Genomic DNA, 19508 nt, shown 5'->3' on the forward strand with positions numbered 1-19508 from the left:
CCCTTTTGATAGCCCCTCCTCTCCCTCCACTACTCAGTTCCCATCTTATTTACTGCATGTGGTTTAGAGATGGCCACAGATTATACACCCGTATTTATTATAGTTATTGCTTGTCCATGCGTGTTTCTCCCATTTAGAAGGTATGTTCCATGAGGGTGGGGATCTTTGCTTTGTTCTTTGATGTACCTCAAGTGGTAGGTGTCTCACAAATATTGTACAATAAATACATTTTCTATTTCATGATTTTTATTTTATTTTTTTAAGGTTTATTTATTTATTTTAGAGAGAGAGAGAAAGAAAGAGTATGCGCATGAGTGGGGGAAGGGACAGAGGGAGAGAATCTTCAAGCAGACTCTGCGCTAGGCATGGAGCCCCACCTGGGGCTTGATCTCAAGACCCATGAGATCATGACCTGAGCCAAAACCAAAAGTCAGACACTTAACCAACTGAGCCACAGGCGCCCCTCATGATTTTTATTTTATAGGGAGAAGATCATGCTTAACCTAAGTGATTGTAATATACATATATATGTATACATATATGTACATATATATATTTTTACTGAAGTATAGTTGGCACACAATGTTACATTATTTTGGGGACTACATCATATTGATTCGACAAATCTAAATGTTATGCTATGAGCACCGCCAATGTAGATACCATCAGTCACCATACAATGCAATTACAATACCATTGACTAAATTCCCTCTGCTGTACCTTTTATCCTCATGATTTATTCATCCCATAATCAGAAGCCCATATCTCCCACACCCCTTCACCCATTTTGCCCATTCCTATACCCCCCTTCCTTCTGGCAGCCATCAATTTGTTTTTTTATATATGACTTAATTTCTGGGGGGGTTGTTTATGCGTTTGTTTTATGTTTTAGATTCCACGTAAAAGTAAATCATATGGTATCTGTCTTTCTGTGAATTATTTCACTTAGGATAATACCCTCTAGATACATCTAGTTGTTGTAGATGTCAAGATTTGTTGTTGCAAATGGCAAGATTTCATTCTTTTTAATGGCTGAGTAATATTCCATTACATGGACACTTGTGTTGCTTCCATATCTTAGCTATTGTAAATAATGCTGCAATAAACATAGGTGTGCATACAGCTTTTTGAATTAGTGTTTTAATTTTCTTTGGGTAAATACCCAGAAGTGGAATTATTGGATCATATAGTATTTCTATTTTTAATTTTTTGAGGGGCCTCCATGATGTTCACCACAGTGGCTGCACCAATTTATATTCCCACCAACACAGCACGAGGGTTTTCCCCCCTCCACATCCTCACCAACATTTGTTACTTCTCTTTCTGATTCTACCCATTCTGATATCTCATTGTGGTTTTGATTTGCATTTCCCTGGTGATGAGTGATGTTGAACATCTTTTCATGCGTCTGTTGGCCATTTATATGTTTTCTTTGGAAAAACGTCTATTCAGGTCCTCTGCCCATTTTGTAATTGGATTATTTGTGTTTTGTGTGTGTTGAGTTGTATAACTTCTTCATATATTTTGGATATTAACCCATTATCAGAAATATCCTTTGCAAATACCTCCTCCCATTCAGTGAGTTGACTTTTTGTTTTGTTGATGGTTTCCTTTGCTGTGCAAAAGCTTTTTATTTTGATGTAGTTCCAATAATTTACATTTGCTTTTGTTTCCCTTGTCTCAGGAGACATATCTAGAACAATGTTGCTAAGGCCAAAGCCAAGAAGGTTACTGCCTATGTTTTCTTCTAGGAATTTTATGGTTTCAGGTCTCACATTTAGGTCTTTTGTCCATTTTGAGTTAATTTTGGGGTATGGGGTAAGATCAGGCTCTTATTATATTATCCTAAAAAGTTTTATTCTTTTGCATGTTGCTGTCCAGTTTTCCCAACATCATTGATTGAAGACTGTCTTTTTCCCATTGTAATATTCTTGCCTCCTTTGTCATAGATTAACTGACCATATGAGCATGGATATATTTCTGGGCTCTCTATTCTGTTCCATAAATCTATGTGTCCATTTTTATGCTAATATCATACTGTTTTGATCACTTCAACTTTGTCATATATCTTGAAATCAGAAATTGTGATACCTCCAGTTTTGTTCTTCTTCCTAAAGATTGCTTTTGTTATCTGGAATCTTTTGTGGTTCCATATAAATTTTAGGATTATTTGTTCTAGTTCTGTGGAAAATGCTATTGGTATTTTAATAGGAATTGCATGGATCTGTAGATTGCTTTGGTTAGTATGGACATTTTAACAATATTAATTCTCCCAATCCATGAGCATGGAATGTCTTTCCACTTCTTTGTGTCAGTTTCAATTTCTTTTATCAATATGTTTTATAGTTTTCAGAGTACAGATCTTAACCTCCTTGGTTAAGTTTATCCCTAGGTATTTTATTCTTTTTGGTGTATTTATAAATAGAATTATTTTCTTAATTTCTCTTTTTACTACTCTGTTAGTAGTGCATAGAAATGCAATTGATTTCTGTGCATTAATTTTGTATCCTACAATTTTACTGAATTCATTTTTTACTTTTAATAGTTTTTTTGTGGAGTCTTTAGGGTTTTTTGTGTATAGTATCATGTCATCTGCAAATAGTGACAGTTTAACTTTTTTCCTTATCAATTTGGATGTCTTTTTTTTTTTTCTAATTGCTGTGGCTAGAATTTTCAGTGCTATGTTGAATAAAAGTGGCAAGAATGGACATCTTTGTCTTTTTCCTGATCTTAGAGGAAAAGCTCTCCAATTTTAACCACTGAGTATGATGTTAGCTGTGAGTTTATCATATATGGCCTTTATTATGTTGAGGTGTGTTCCCTCTAAACCACTTTATTGAGTGTTTTTTAAATGAGTAGATGTTGACATTTCTCAAATGCTTTTTCTGCATATACTAGATGATTATACAGTTTTATCCTTTGTTTTTTTGATGTGGTGTATCACATTGAATGATTTATGACTATTGAAACATCCTTGCATCTCTAGAATAAATTTCACTTGATCATGGTGATTTTTTAATGTGTTATTGAATACAGTTTGCTAATAATTTGTTGAGAATGTTTGCATCTGTGTTCATCGGGGATATTGGCCTGTAGTTATCTTTGTTTGTAGTGTCTGTCTGGTTCTGGTATCATGGTGATCCTGGCCTTGTAGAATGTACTTGGAAGCTTTCCTTCTTCCTTTATGTTTTGGAATAATTTGAGGAAAATAAGTATTAACTCCTCTTTAAATGTTTGGTAGAATTCACCTATGAAGCCATCTGGTCCTGGACTTTTGTTTGTTGGGGTTTTTTTTATTACCAATTCAATATTGTTACTAGTAATTGGTCTGTTCAGATTTTCTATTTCTTCCTGATTTAGTTTTGGAAGATTATAGGTTTCTAGGAATTTACCTATTTCTTCTAGGTTGTCCAATTTGCTGGCATATGAATTTTTGTAGTATTCTCTTATAATCCTTTGTATTTCTGTGGTGTCAGTTTTTACTTCTCTTTTATTTCTAATTTTATTTATTTTTGTCCTCGCTTTTTCTCTTGATGAATCTGGCTAAAGGTTTATCAATTTTATCTTTTCAGAGAGCTCCTGGTTTCACTGATCCTTTCTATTTTTTTTTTTTTTTTTTTAGTCTCTACATCATTTATTTCTTTCTGCTCTGATCTTTATTGCTTCCTTCCTTCTACTAATCTTGGGCTTTTTTTTTTTTTGGTTCCTTTAGGTATAAGGTTAGACTGTTTTTTGGGGGTGCATATATATTTACAATTATTATATGCTCTTGTTAGAATGATTTCTTAATCATAATGATTACATAATGCTTCTTTATCTCTTGTTACTGTGTTTATTTTAAAGTCTTTTTTGTCCAATGTAAGTATTGTTACACTGGCTTTTTTTTTTTTTTGCTTCTATTTGCATGGTATATCCTTTTGTATCTCTTCACATTTAAGTCTGAAGTGTGTCTCTTCTAGCTTAGATAATTTTTTTTTTAAGATTTTCTTTATTTATTTGACACAGAGAGACACAGCAAGGGAGGGAACACAAGCAGGGGGAGTGAGAGTGGGAGAAGCAGGCTTCCCACTGAGCAGAGAGCCCAAGGCGGGGATCGATCCCAGGACCCCGAGATCATGACCTGAGCCGAAGGCAGACCCTTAACAACTGAGTCACACAGGCATCCCTTAAATAATAGTTTTTAATGTTCAAATTAAGTGGTTTTAATTTATAATATAATAATAATAATAAGAAATGTATAAATTCATTTGATAGCAATAAAGTATACTTTATTATGTATATGTGTGAGGAGTTTTAATAATGTAAATGTTAAATATAAAACATTGCTTTTGATACCTGCCAAAATTTTTCTTTTAAAAATACATTAAACTTCATATTTGTCAAATGAATAAATAATTTAAAAGAACATTTTGTTTTACAGAGCCATGTACTATTAATGTGGATTACATGTACAGAAATAATATAGAGATGAAGTGGAAGTATGAAGGAAAGGTCTTACATGGAGATTTAATAGATTTTGTATGTAAACAAGGATATGACTTATCTCCATCAACCTCGTTGTCTGAATTATCTGTACAATGCAATAGAGGAGAAGTGAAATATCCCTTATGTATTAGAAAAGGTAAAACAATGCTTTTTGACAATTTCTCAAGTGATCAATATCACCACTTGGGTTCAAAGTATAAGACAGACTCTACCCAACTCACCACCATCATCTTCTAATCTATAAATTGGGAATCATCTGATCAATTTCCAGTAAGCACATACACCTAAATAGGATGACTATGCTGACATCTTTTAATTCCAATAAGTCAGTTTTATAAAGGGAGAAATTAATAGATCTTATAGATATCACCAGACTATCAGAGGACTGATCTCCCTAATGTGAACAATCAATAACTCTGGAAAACATTGCTTTTCTTGGGGTTTGCTGGAGACTATTGTTTCAGAAAAGGGCTTGATCAGATTGAAAGATTTTGTGTGCTGCTTAGATATGGAACTATTACTTTTAATAAGAAAAAAATGGAAGAGAATACATGCAGAAAGCATGGCTTCAAGTGGGTTTCATACATTTTCACATCTAGATAAAAAGGGAAAAATAAAATAATGTTTATTAATACTTTGCCAGTTTTAACTGTTTTTCAATATTATAATATGAGATTCTAATTGCAATGATCAATTTTATAGTATGAAGTTATTGTAGAACTATGCTCTCACTAGTTAAAATTTGACAGCTATCTTAAAAATGCTTTTACGTGAAATATCTCATTTTATTTCTTTTTGTTTATTTATTTTTTTTTAGAGAGAGAGAGCTTGGGGTGGGGGTGGGGGTGGGGCAGAGGGAGAGAAATCCTCAAGCCGACTCCACGCTGAGCACAAAGCCTGAGGTGGGGCTCAATCCCATGCCCCTGAGATCACGACTTGAGCAGAAATCAAGAGTCGGTGGTTAACCACCTGAGCCACCCAGGAGTCCCTATCTTATTTTATATCTATAGCAATTATTAAAGTATTGGATGTTTATTATAGAAATTCATTGTATGCTTTTAAAATCATTTTTTCAGAATCTAAAAGAATGTGTGTATCTCCTCCACTTATTACAAATGGAGTCATAATTAGTTCAACATCAGACATCTATGAAAATGGTTCCTCGGTAGAATACAAATGTTTTGATCACCACTTCCTTCAAGGATCTAAGGAGTCCTATTGTTTAGAGGGAGTGTGGACTACGCCACCATTGTGTTTAGGTATGTACTACAAAATAGCCACCTATTTAATAAAATAAAACCATAGCTTTTCCCACTTTCTCTTCTCTGTTAGTTAATATAATACTATTATAATGCTTAATTTGCTATCTTTGTGTATCAGTGTGCCTATTTCATCACTGGTTTCTGTTCTCTCCTGTAGATCATAAATAACTATAGTCCATCTTGCCCTAACAAATACTTACTAAATACAAACCATACACTAAGTACTGGTGTTTTATGGGGCTATAAGATGAATAAGTCATGGTGGTATGGGTACATATGTTAACAGTTATCATTTAGTACCATGTGACTGGTACTATAATGGAAAACAGGAGTGCAATGGGGAAACAAAGATAGAAAGGTGAAGCAAGTTATGCCTTATTAGTGAAAATTATCAGGAGACATAAAAAAGCGTATCTTTAAATAAAAAGTAAATTCTTTTTGTTTCCATATCTGACTTATTTACTATCTTATTTCACCAGCTTGGACTTAAGTACAATACTGAGTAGAAGAGGTAGTGGGTATCTTGTTTCCCAATCTCATAAGTAAAACTTTCAACAATTCGTCTTTAATTACAGTGTTATAAATACTTCAAAATCAAATTAAAAATATAGAAAGTTTAATTTCTATTTTTCTAAGAGTTTTTTAAAAAATCTTCAGTGAGTGTTTAATTTTAGCACTATCTATTAAAATAATCATATTATTACTTTTTCCCCCTGGAATTATATTGCTTCTTCCTGAATGTTAAAGCATGATTACATTCCTGTAATAAATCACACTTGGTTGTGATGAATTATGCTTTTTACATGTTATTGGATTTTATTTGCTTATATTTACTTAGAAGTTTCACATCTATTTTTATGAGAGAGATCAGTCTGTTATTTTCCTTTGGGTTTGGTATGAAGTTTCTGCTTTTCTCATATGGTGAATTGGTAAGCTCCCTCTTTTTCAATTCCCTGGAATTTGTGTAAGATTGGTACATTTCTTCCTTAATAATTGTAGGAATCCACCGAACATGCCATTTGAACATCAAGTTCTCTCTAAAGAAAGATCCTGACAGCTGTCAGTTTTGGTAGGGTGGTTTATAGAAATTTGTCAATAATATCTAAATTGTCAAATTTGTTGACATAATGTTGTTTACAACATCCTTTTACATTCTTTTTAATGCCTTTAGTGATATGTCATTTGTTTTTACTGCTATTAAGCTGTATCTCTTTCTTTCTTGACATGTCTTGCTAAGGGTCTATTACTATTTTTTTTTTGAAGTTTGGGGTTTTTTTTAAAAAGATTATTTATTTTAGAGAGGGGGAGGATCAGAAGCAGAGGGAGAGGGAGAAAGAAAGCAGATTCCCCACTGAGCCTGGAGCTCAACCTAGGGCTCCAATTCAGGACCCAGAGATCATTCATGATCTGAGCCAAAACCAAGAATTGGTCAGTAAACCAAATGAGCCATCCAGGCCCTGGGTCTATAACTTTTATTAGGCATTTCAAACAACTAGTATTTACATTTGTTACCCTTTCATCAAATGTTGCTTACTATTTTAATAATTTAAATTCTTATTATTTTCTCTCTTCTAATTTCTTAAATTTATTTTATTACTCTTAGCTTTTTAGGTGGATACTTATATTACTGATTTTCAGCCTTTCTTTTTTAAAGGATTTTTAAAGAAAATTTAATTTAATTTGTTAATGATACAGTAAGGATATAATTATATCTTTAAATTTCCTACTGAGCACAACTTTAACTTTATCCCACACATTTTTGTATTTTGGAATTTTATTATTATTCAGCCATCCAGTTAAAAAATACATGATACCCATTTTGATATCTTATATGCACTCTGAGTTATGTAGAAGTTTGTTTTTTAGTTTCTAAGCATTGGAAGATTTTCTAGTTTCCTTTTGTTATTGATTTCTAATTTGAATCCATTGAGACACACTTTGAATTATATAAATCTTTTGAAAATCATTGATGCTTTATTACAAGCATATATTTATTGTAGGTACACATTCTTTTGTACTTGAAATAAACAAATAATTGTCATTGTTGGATTCACTGTTGCTGCATATATGTCAGTTGAATTTTGTTTTTCATATTAAGTTCATTCATATCTGTGCTGATTTGTGTCTGTTTGTTTTTCTATCAGTCACCAAAAGAAGTATGTTAAAGTCCCTTATACTCTGTGCATTTAAAAACATTTCTCGTATTCTCTCAATTTTTGCTTTTGTTTTTTTATACTATTCTACTAGGTACATACAAATTGAAGCATATTAAATCTTGGTGTACTGGCCCTGTGTAATTTTAAAAGAGTCTTCCTTTATCTATACTAATACTTTGTTTTTGTTTGTTTTTGCCTGAAGTCTACTTTAGATGTACAAACTTTCAACAAGTATTTACAAGGCGTACATTTTTTTCATTCTTTAACTTTCAACATTTTGGTTTCTTACTTTTAATGTGTGTATATTGTAAGCAATATATAGTTGTTTATTTTAAAGCATACTTATTTAGTCTGACAAATTTTTATATTATTTGTCCATATACATGTTATATAAGTACTGATATATTTGGTTTATAGCTACCATCTTACTGTACTAGATATATATCCTATCTGTTCTTTATTCTTCTCTCTCTCTCTTTTCTTTCTTCGGGGTAAATCAATTCTTTTTAAACCATTTCACTCTCTACTAGGTTGTTGATTATACTTTCCTCTTGGATTCCTTTCAAATTGTTATCACATAAATTACATAATTCAACCATGACTTACTACAGTTGAATATAAATTAGGACTTTTACCACCTCTCCAAGACCCAGAACACTTTAGCTTGATTTACCCTTCCCACTTTTTGTATTACTGTGTCATGATTTTCATTCTACATATAGTTTAAGTCCCAAAGATACAATGAATATTATGTTTTCCAAAAATATTCTTGAAGACTTGTTGATATGTTTTTCAGTGATTTGTTTCTCATCTTCTTCTGTTGCTATTTCTGACTGGGATCATTTTGCACATGCCTGAAAAATATTATTTCTTTATTATTTTCTCAGTTTTTGTTTGCTTGCAAATTTCTTTATTTTCCTTCACTTTTGAAGAGAAATTTTACCAGAGATAGAATTCCCTCTTTTTCTTACCATGCTTTAGAAGATGTCATTTTTATCCTTTTCTGCATTTTATAGCTTTTTTAAAAAAGATTTTTATTTATTTATTTGACACAGAGAGAGACAGCGAGAGAGGGAACACAATCAGGGAGTGGGAGAGGAAGAAGCAGGATTCCTGCTGAACAGGGAGCCTGATGTGGGGCTTGATCCCAGGACCCTGGGATCATGACCTGAGCTGAAGGCAGACGCTTAACCAACTGAGCCACCCAGGAGCCCCTGCATTTTATAGTTTTTGTTAGTCAATGCCATTCTTTATTTTTTTTTAAGATTTTATTTATTTATTTATTCATGTTTCAGAGAAGAGAGAGAGAGAATACAAGCAGGGGGAGCAGCAGGCTCCCCGCTGAGAAAGGAGCCCGATGCAGGACTCGATCCCAGGACCCTGGGATCATGACCTGACCTGAAGACAGACACTTAAGCAACTGAGCCACCCATGTGTCCCAGTCAATGCCATTCTTAATGCTAATCTTTGAAACTAAGTTTCTTTTTGTACTCTGCTGGTTTTGAGATTCTTTTCCCCTTTATTTTCAGTAGGCTATTTATGCAGGGCCTTGGTATGTGTTTCTCCGAGCATTTCATTCTTTTCTTTTTTTTAAAGATTTTATTTATTTATTTTTGCGAGAGAGCGTGTGCACAAGAATGGGGGAGGGGCAGAGGGAGAAGCAGACTCCCCACTGAGCGGGGAGCCTGATGCACAACTGGATTCCAGGACCCTGGGATCATGACCTGAGCCAAAGGCAGATGCTTAACTGACTGAGCTACCCAGGCGCCCCTGAGCATTTCATACTTCAAGTTGGTAGCACTTCTTGAATCTGTGGCTTGATGTTTTTCATAGTTCTGGAAGGTGCCTTTAATCTTCTTTGTTCCCATTTGGTAATTTTCTACTGATATATCTTCCAATTCATTAATCCTTTCTTTAGATGTGTCCAATCTGCTTTAAACTCATCGACTGAGCTCTCAATATCCTTGTATTTCTAGAATATCGTTTTATGCCTTTTTTGTTTTATAGATTTCAATTGTCTGATGAAAAACTTTATCTTAACATCTATTTCTTCACCATGTTAATCACACTTATCTTTAAGTCCTTGCCTGCAAAATCCATTATCTGGATCATCTGTAGGCCTACTTCAATTTCTAGCCTAATTTTTTGCTATTTCTATAAACAGTTGATTAAATATCAAATATTATGTATGGAAAATTTTAGAGACTTGAAACGATGATGTCATCTTGTTCCAGAGAATACGCATCTCTTCTTTTGGCTGATAGTGTAGGGGAAGTTGGCTTCAATCTAATTAGAAATGCAGCTTTTTCTAAGCTTATTTTCAGACCTTTGTTTGCTCCTACTAATAGAACATAACCCTGCAGGATTCTTCACTAAGAGTTTGGTGTTTATACCAAGGTTCCTCCTTCTTGACTGCCTTTCATATTACTGGGAGACTGCCAAAAAAGCTTAATGTAGCTTTTCATTCACTTTCTGCTTGGCTCTTTATCCTCTCTTTGCACAAGCCAAGAATAGGCAAATGCTTCAAGGGAGCAAACAGCCAGTGCAGAGTATCACATTCATTCTCTGTATCTCCCATTCCTCTGGGTTCTTGACCACTCAAGTCCTGGCTGTCATGTCTGACCTAAACTTCTGTTTTTCTATCCTCAACAACATGAGATTTCCAAAAGCTCTGCTAGCTCTATGTTTGCTGTTGACCATTCTCTACAGTCTCTCAGCTCATGCTGAGAATCAACAAATGCCCAAAGAGGAAATGCCACACAGAATGTTGGACTCATCTGAATGAGCTTTTACCAGAACCTTGGCATCTTGAGTACTGAGTGCCTTCAAAATGCTCTAATTCCTTGAAATACATGCTTCATGTCAGTTTTCAAATTTTCTAGTTTTTAGTAGAAAAAACTGGTCTGATATAGACTATTCTGTCACTATTCTGATTAGCTGGTCTGATAGAGACTATTCTGTCATAGCTGAGAACAGAAGGTCCATGAATTAATTTTTAACTTGTTTTAATTAAAATTTTATGTTTTGTAGAACTATAACATTTTAAATTATAGTGCTATTTGACCTCATTTTCAAAGATATTTTGCAGTGACTATAAAGATTCTCTTAGAGTCTTTCTGATTATTTTTCTTCATTTTTATTCTGTCTATAGAACTTCTCGCATAACATCTGACACTTAGGAAATCGATAAATACTTACTGAAAATATTGAATAAAGAAGTTTGTTAATGTATTACAGTTATATGATTTATATGCTCTATTAGCAACTCTGGACCTTTAACCTGTCTCAGGACCTATTGTTTGGTGCCATGTCATCCAGGAGGCAAATAAGGACACAAACAACTCATTTTCTGAAATAACTTGACATTTTGAAAATAGCGATATTTTTATTATGAAAAAAATCAAAGGAATTTGTTGAGTATCCTAATAATTATCTTAAGTTTTTATTTTGTTTTGTTTTAATGCATTAGTGAAAGGACACAATAATATTTTCAATGCTTAGAATTCAAAACATCTTAATCTAATATTGATATTCCATAATAACTGGAAATTTCAAAGAGAGGAAACTGTCAACCACTCTGGATGCCATCAGGTCATAGAGTTTGAGTCATTGTTGACAATCCAGCTTCTTTCTACATTTCCATAATATTTTATCTATCTAATAAACAAATACTTTGTCTCATGGGGATTTTGTTTAAGCTTTCTGAAGAAAAAATAAGAAAAAGAACATTATTTCAATAATTATTGGTAACTATCAATGTTTTTTATAAAAACACCTTTTTTGAAGGAATGAGATCTTGCCATTTGCAACGACGTGGATGGAACTGGAGGGTGTTACACTAAGTGAAATAAGTCAATCAGAGAAAGACATGTATCATATGACCTCACTGATATGAGGAATTCTTAATCTCAGGAAACAAACTGAGGGTTGCTGGAGTAGGGGGTGGGGTGGGAGGGTTGGGGTGACTGGGTGATAGACACTGGGGAGGGTATGTGCTATGGTGAGTGCTGTGAATTGTGCAAGACTGTTGAATCACAGATCTGTACCTCTGAAACAAATAATGCAATATATGTTAAGAAAAAAAAAAGATAGCAGGAGGGGAAGAATGAAGGGGGGAAATCAGAGGGGGAGATGAACCATGAGAGACGATGGACTCTGAGAAACAAACTGAGGGTTCTAGAGGGAAGGGGGGTGGGAGGATGGGTTAGCCTGGTGATGGGTATTGAGGAGGGTATGTTCTGCATGGAGCACTGGGTGTTATGCACAAACAATGAATCATGGAACACTACATCAAAAACTAATGATGTAATGTATGGTGATTGACATAACAATAAAAAAATTTAAAAACCCACCTTTTTTGTTTACTATCTTTGAAAACCATAATGGCATAAAGCTAAGTGACTGGCAGGACATACATCTTTTCCAAATCCAGGACCACACAGACAAATGGCAGATTGTTTTCTGTGAACGTTGAACATATTCTCTGACTCAAATATTAATTCTAACTTAGTTGCCACTCTAATGCCTGGGAATTTTAAGGTCATCATGAATAGGAACCACAGTGCATCCTGTTAGTGCCAAGATGTGTCAAGATAATTTTCTTCTTTTTATTTTTTCAGAGCCTTGCACATTATCTTCTGTTGAAATGGAAAATAATAATTTACTCCTGAAATGGGATTTTGATGATAGACCACATATTTTCCATGGCGAGTATATTGAGTTTCTTTGTAAGAGAAATACGTATATAGCTGAATTCTCTATTATTGGATCTGAACTCAGAGTGCAGTGTGACAGAGGGCACTTAAAATATCCAAGATGCATTCACAGAGAAAGGTAAGAAGAAGCTTGTGCCTACAACTAATTATTTTCTTCAGATTGTTATTCAAGAGATTCTTTATGTTATAAATTTCAGAAATTTAAGTTCTACAAAACTCCTACTTCATGGTAGGAGTTTTATATAGGAAAAAATAATTATATAGGAAAAAATAATTTCATTTTTTAGGCCTAGAAGTATTAATTAATTCAACAAACTTTCTGAGTTGTCTGAAGTCAGAGTATTGTTTGCTATTTCATATTTGTGACACTTTGGCAATTTGGAAAATAAACTGATTTATATGTATAGTATTTAAATGTGGAAAAATTAACCTATATTTTGAGAGAGACGTTTGCATTTTCTCCCACTTCCCAGTATAGGTCCAAGTATCAGTTATAAAGATGGGAAACAAGGTTGTACAAATCTTTCTAGTGATAGAAGAGCATATTAATAACAATGATTAAAATTAAATTATTTTCAGGAACACATGTCTGTGTAAGAGCTTGGAAACACGAAAGTGTTTCCTCAGAAGATAATTTAAAAGTACATATTTTATACTTTTTTATTTGTTTTTTTTCCTCATTCTTTTTTGGTTTTTATTTGAGTATAGTTTACGTACAATGTTACATTAGTTTCAGGTATACAACATAGTGATTCAACAACTCTATTGTTATGGTATGCTCACCACAAGTGTAGCCATGATCTGTCACCATACAATGCTATTATAATACCATTCACTATATTCCCTATGCTGTACCTTTTATTCCCATGACTTACTTATTCCATAACTGGAAGCCTGCCTCTCTCACTTGGTCCCCTTTTCCAATTTTGTCCATCCCTCTATCCCCCTCCTCTCTAGCAACCATCAATTTGTTCTCCATGTTTATAGATCTATGTCCACTTTTTGTTTCTTTGTTTTTTTAGATTCCACATATAAGTGAAATCATATGGTATTTGTCTTTCTCTGTCTGACTTATATAAAGACCCCAAAAAGCCAAAGCAATCTTGAGAAAGAAGAATAAAAATGGAGGTATTGCAATTGTAGATTTCAAAATATACCACAAAACTATAGTAATCAAAATAGTATGGTACTGGAATAAAAATAGACACATAGATAAATGGAACAGAATAAAGAGCTCAGAGATAAACCCATACTTTTATATGGTCAATTAATCTATGATGAAGGGGGCAGGGATATACAATGGGGAATAAATGGTATGAGGAAACCTGGACAACTACATGCAAAAGAATAAAACTGGACCACTCTCTTACATGACACACACACACACAACCTCAAAATGGGTAAAAGGTCTAAATGTGAGACCTGAAACCATAAAACTCCTAGAAGAAAACAGGTAGTAATCTCCTTGTCTTTGGCCTTAGTAACATTTTTCTAGTTATGTCTCCTGAGGAAAAAAAACAAAAGCAAATATAAACTATTGAGATTACATCAAAATGCAAAGCTTCTGCATAGCAAAGGAAACCATCAACAAAACAAAAAGATAACCCACTGAATGGGAGAAGATATTTGCAAAGGATATATCTGATAATGGTTAATATCCAAAACATATGAAGAATTTTATTTTTTAAATATTTATTTATTTATTTGAGAGAGTGAGCTCAGTGGGAAGGGGTGGAGGGAGAAGGAGAGAATTCCAAGCAGACTCCTCACTGAACATGGAGCCTGATGTGGGGCCTGATCCCAGGACCCTGAGATCACGACCTAAGCCAAAACCAAGAGTTGGACCCTCAACTGACTGTGCCACCTAGGTGCCCCAATATATGAAGAATTTTAATCCCCCCAAATGGGTGCCTGGGTGACTAAGTCAGTTAAGTGTCTGACTCCTGATTTTGGCTTAGTCAGGCCATGATCTCAGGGTCATAAGATTGAGCCCCATGTCAGGCTCCATGCTCAGTGTGGAGTCTACTTAAGATTCTTTCCCTCTCCCTCTGCCCCTCCCTCCCTGCTCATGCTCTCTCTCTCAAAATAAATAAATAAATACCCAAATAATCCAATTAAAAAGGGGCAGAGGACATTTTTCCAAAGAAGATATACAAATGGCCAACAGACACATGAACAGACAAAAAGACACTCGACATCACTAATCATCAGGGAAATGCAAATCAGAACCATGAGATATCACCTTCCACTTGTCAGAATGGCTAGAATCAAAAAGACAAGAAATAACAAGTGTTGGCAAGGATGTGAAGAAAAAGAAACCCTCATGCCCTGTTGGTGTGAATGTAAATTGGTACACCCACTATGGAAAACAGTATGGAAGTTCCTCAAAAAATTAAAAATGAAATACTATACTAACCAGTAATTCTACCTCTGGGTATTTTCCCAATGAAAACAAAGACAGTAATTCAAAAAGATATATGCACCTTTTTGTTTATTGAAGCATTATTTATAATAGCCAAGATATGAAAGCAGCCCAGGTGCTACTGATAGATGAATGGATAAAAAAGATGCAGAATATTATATATACAATGGAATATTACTCATCCATAAAAAGGATGAGATCTTGCCATTTGTGACAACATAGGTGGACCTAGAGGGTATTATGCTAAGTGAAATAAGTCAGACAAAGAAAAACAATAACCCTATTTTATATTTCTTGGTGAATGAAATATAATCCTGTTTTTAGTAAAATATTACAATAATACAATAAAATGATGTAAATCATTTTATAGAATCAGGATTTTGACACTTTTAAAGATACAGTATAAAATGGAAATTATACTTTATATTTGATTAAGAATATTATAAAAATATGGGTGCCTGGGTGGCTCAGTCAGAGTTAAGAGTCTGCCTTTGGCTCTAGTCATGATCCCAGGGTCCTGAGATCAAGCCCCACATTGGTCTCCCTGCTCAACGAGGAGTGTGTTTCTCCCTCTGTCCCTCCCCCTGCTCATGCTTGTGCTTGCTCTCTCTCTCTAAAATACATAAATAAAATCTTTTTTAGAAAAGAATATTATAGGGCGCCTGGGTGGCTCAGTTGGTTAAGCGACTGCCTTCGGTTCAGGTCATGATCCTGGAATCCCTGGATCGAGTCCCGCATCAGGCTCCCTGCTCGGCAGGGAGTCTGCTTTGTCCTCTGACCCTATCCCCTCTCATGTGTTCTCTCTCTCATTCTCTCTGTCTCAAATAAATAAATAAAATCTTAAAAAAAAAAAAAGAAAGAAAAGAATATTATAAAAATAACTTAATGGCAAAGTGTATGTGTTCTCATCATTGTGAACAATGAACTATATGAACAACATAAGGATAACTTTTTAGATACTTTGAACAGTCTATAAAAACTTTCATAAGAGACACATGGGTTGAAAACTTTAAAAATGTTTAACTATGGTAAAATCAGGACAGAAAAATTTTATATGTGTTTAAGTGTCTTAGTGTATCTTGTATTTCTCATTTCAAAGAGAAAATGAGGTAAATAACTTAGAAAAATTGTTTAAAAAATGGCATTATTCTATCAAATGACACTGAGATTTGAAAAAGAAATTTGTAGTATAATTCACCAAGTCTGTCTACTTGCTTTTATCAATAACTAGCTAAAACAATGACTAATTATATGAAGTGTTAAAGGGCTAAGTTATAACAAATACTTGACCAAAAATGGTGCTTATTTCAAAAATCTCTCTTCCTTCCTCTCTCTTTCTCATCAAGGATGCTGTCTTATCAACAACCCTTCATGACATAAAAATGTATGGCAGAAAAAAGAATAGTATATCAACACATCATAAAATCCTTTATAAAACATAATTTTTAGAAGAAAAATTACAAGTCTCTAAGTTTTAACTTGCTTGAAGATTTGAATCTAAATTGTCTATGTTGAACATTTTTTTATTTATAAATAAGCCAGAACATGTTGTTTCTGTTCTAATTTGACTGATCTGACATGTAACCTAACCTTTATTGCATGCTTTCCCTCTGTTAAAAAGATTCATCTACATGTCAAAGTATTTCTGTTTCCTAATATCCATTCATTGTGTTATATTATTGCCTTCAAGATATTTGTTTTTATCATATTCATTAACATTAGGGTTTTCTGGTACTTTTAATTCAATCTTTCTGTCAATATTAAAGAACCAAACACTAGAGATAAGAAACTATACATCATGTTAGAGGATTTACCTTACTAAATAGAGAAAAGACTGCCCTTTACACTTTCTAAATGTAAAGAGCTTCAAAAATTAACTGTAGTATTAGCTTCAAGGTTAATCAAATTATGAGGTGGTGAACTATCCACATGTTAAAATGTTGCCCAAGGAACGTGGCTAAAAAAAGAACAACATTTTCCATTTTTATATTTTACACTTTCAAGTAATATTTTGAAGTAACAGTTACACTTCCATTTAAAGTAACAGTTATAGTTCCATTTGTTATTAGTGTTCATTCATAAGCATGTGTAGTAGCACTACCAGGTTACTAAAACCCCCTAGTAGGACTGGTTGTTGTTACTAGAATAGCACATTTTCTTATCTGGAAGCCATTCAGTTCACCTAACTCAAGATCTTCTCAATATGATAACATTCTTTTTTTTTTTAAAGATTTATTTATTTATTATTTATTTGACAGAGAGAGACACAGCGAGAGAGGGAACACAAGCAGGGGGAGTAGGAGAGGGAGAAGCAGGCTTCCCACAGAGCAGGGAGCCCGACGTGGGGCTCGATCCCAGGACCCCAGGATCACGACCTGAGCCGAAGGCAGACGCTTAATGACTGAGCCACCCACGTGCCTTGATGACATTCTTTAAACCCTCAAGTTTCAATTTGCTAATGAAGGACAACTGGACCTAACTCTGTGGATTAAATATGAATTCATTCAATGTTCAACATGTATATTTCAGAACTGTCCCTGAGTTCATAATTATTCTTTTAATATTCTATAGTCATTGTCCACAGTGGATCCTATAAAATTGAAATTTGATTGAAATTAAATATCAATAGAAAAGTGTTAATCATTTTCAATTAATCAATTAATCCATTAATAAACAATATTGAGCGCCTGCTATATCCCAGCAAACAGAAAATTTGCTCAAGGTGGGTAACTGTCTTGGGACTACGTATTTAGTATTGTCATATCTTCTGATTTTTTAGTGAAATCTACTGATTTTTATATGTGGAGAGGGAGTCTAAAAATATTTTGTGAGCAATGTGGTTCATGAGCCGTCAATTTGTAAACTCTAAATGCTAAATAAATGAATGTGTGAAAATGTAACAATGGAAGTATATGCAAAGTAAAGTGGTGGCATGGAGGAGGCGGTAATTAACTTTTTAGGGGGTGTATTGGAAGCTTCCCGGGAAAAGCCTGAGGTCTGCAAGCCTAGAGAAGACATCCCACAGAGAGGGAATGGCACACACTAAGTCAAATATTAAGCAGGCACCATGCTGAGCACTGGGGGTAAAACAGAGAATAAGACACATTGTTTCTGCTGTTATGGACCATGTGCTCTGGTGGGAAAGGAAGATGTGAACCAAATCTATACAAGATGACATGTGCCAGGAAAGACACTCTCTTTGTCAATGAACACCAGGGGATGCAACCTAGTCCTGGATGCTCAAGAAAGGCTTCCTTGAGGAAGTGATATATAAGCTGAGACTTGAAGGGAGAAAGAAAATATTTTGGGTGAGGGAGGATCATATGGAAAGCATGTGCAGAGAACACGATGTTTCCAAGAAGTTAGTATATAGCCAGTGTGGAATGAGTGGAAAGGAGTGAAGGAGAGAGTGAAGCGAGGTAAACCTGGAGAGATTGCAGTCCCGTGATGAAGGCCTTTGTAGGCCAAACTAAAGATATTGGAAGTCATTGATTGAAATGAGATGTTTACAGTAATTGCTAAAGAGACACCACTGACTGTTGTAGGGAGAGACTTGTCTGAAGGGGGGGGAAATGTAGGCATAGAGAAACCACTTTTAAGACAAGAATGCCATCATCCAAGCAAACTATGATGGTAATTTACACTGGAGGCTGTTGGGGAAGGTCATCAAAAAGATGTGGCCACCGGTTGACCTGTGAGCTGGATCACAGCTCCTCACTCCCTCCCCTGTCCTTGGAATATGGGTTCCATCCGCCTTTCCCACTCCCAGAGGTTACTCCAAAGACATAGATAGATAGTCATGGGGTATTGAGAACACCTGCCTGGAACGCATGACTGAACCTAGTTAAGGCCTCTGTATAAACCTTAAGATCTGATGAGCAAGTGCCGGGATCCTGTGATCTTGCTGCCGTGCAAGGCAATCTTCATTTGTAAGTTCCCTTTGCTTATTACATCTGCCACCTACCAACCTGGAGTGGGCTGCCTCTCTTTAGTCTCCCTGCCCTCTGCCCTATCCAGCTCACAGAGTACAGCGGCCAGTTTCAGATTTTACCTGGGAAACTCCCAGGAGGGTTGCAAATCAACAGATGCAGCAGCAGGGAGGGTATGATTTAGACTGGAGCAAGAGGTATTTAGGATGTGATGTCATCATGACATTTAGACTGATCAGATGTGGGTGGGGGTGAGGCAGACAAAAGGTTCAGTAGGGCACTTTGGTTTCTGGCTTGACTAAGTGGATGATAGCCATCTAAGTGTGGTAGGAGGACTCGGAGGAAGAAGCAGTGTGAAGGAGTGGAGTTTAGCATGAAGTGTTTAGTGTCAAAAATGTTATTTTTGAAGTATCTCTTGGGAAGCCAAGAAAAAATATTAAGTAAGCAGTTGATTCTTGCAGTCGATGCTGTGATGACCGACGCAGATTCCTTTCAGAAACAAAAGACTTACTCTCTCAACTGCTGGAAGTTCTCAATTA

At 34.8% G+C, this 19508-nt stretch overlaps 1 protein-coding gene across 1 annotated transcript in view; it reads left to right on the plus strand.

Moving 5' to 3' along the window:
• F13B (coagulation factor XIII B chain) overlaps positions 1-16841 on the plus strand; it is a 32841-nt gene extending 16000 nt beyond the window's left edge. The window contains exons 9-12 of the mRNA XM_035009538.1: positions 4421-4621; positions 5562-5744; positions 12523-12736; positions 16387-16841. Of these exons, the coding sequence (XP_034865429.1) occupies positions 4421-4621; positions 5562-5744; positions 12523-12736; positions 16387-16420 (632 nt within the window). The 3' untranslated portion in view covers positions 16421-16841. The remainder of the gene's footprint in view (positions 1-4420; positions 4622-5561; positions 5745-12522; positions 12737-16386) is intronic.
• Positions 16842-19508: the final 2667 nt, after the last annotated feature.

Source organism: Mirounga leonina, unplaced genomic scaffold (genome assembly GCF_011800145.1).
Source record: "Mirounga leonina isolate KUSES-001 unplaced genomic scaffold, KU_Mleo_1.0 Mir_154, whole genome shotgun sequence".
NCBI classification, from domain to species: domain Eukaryota; kingdom Metazoa; phylum Chordata; class Mammalia; order Carnivora; family Phocidae; genus Mirounga; species Mirounga leonina.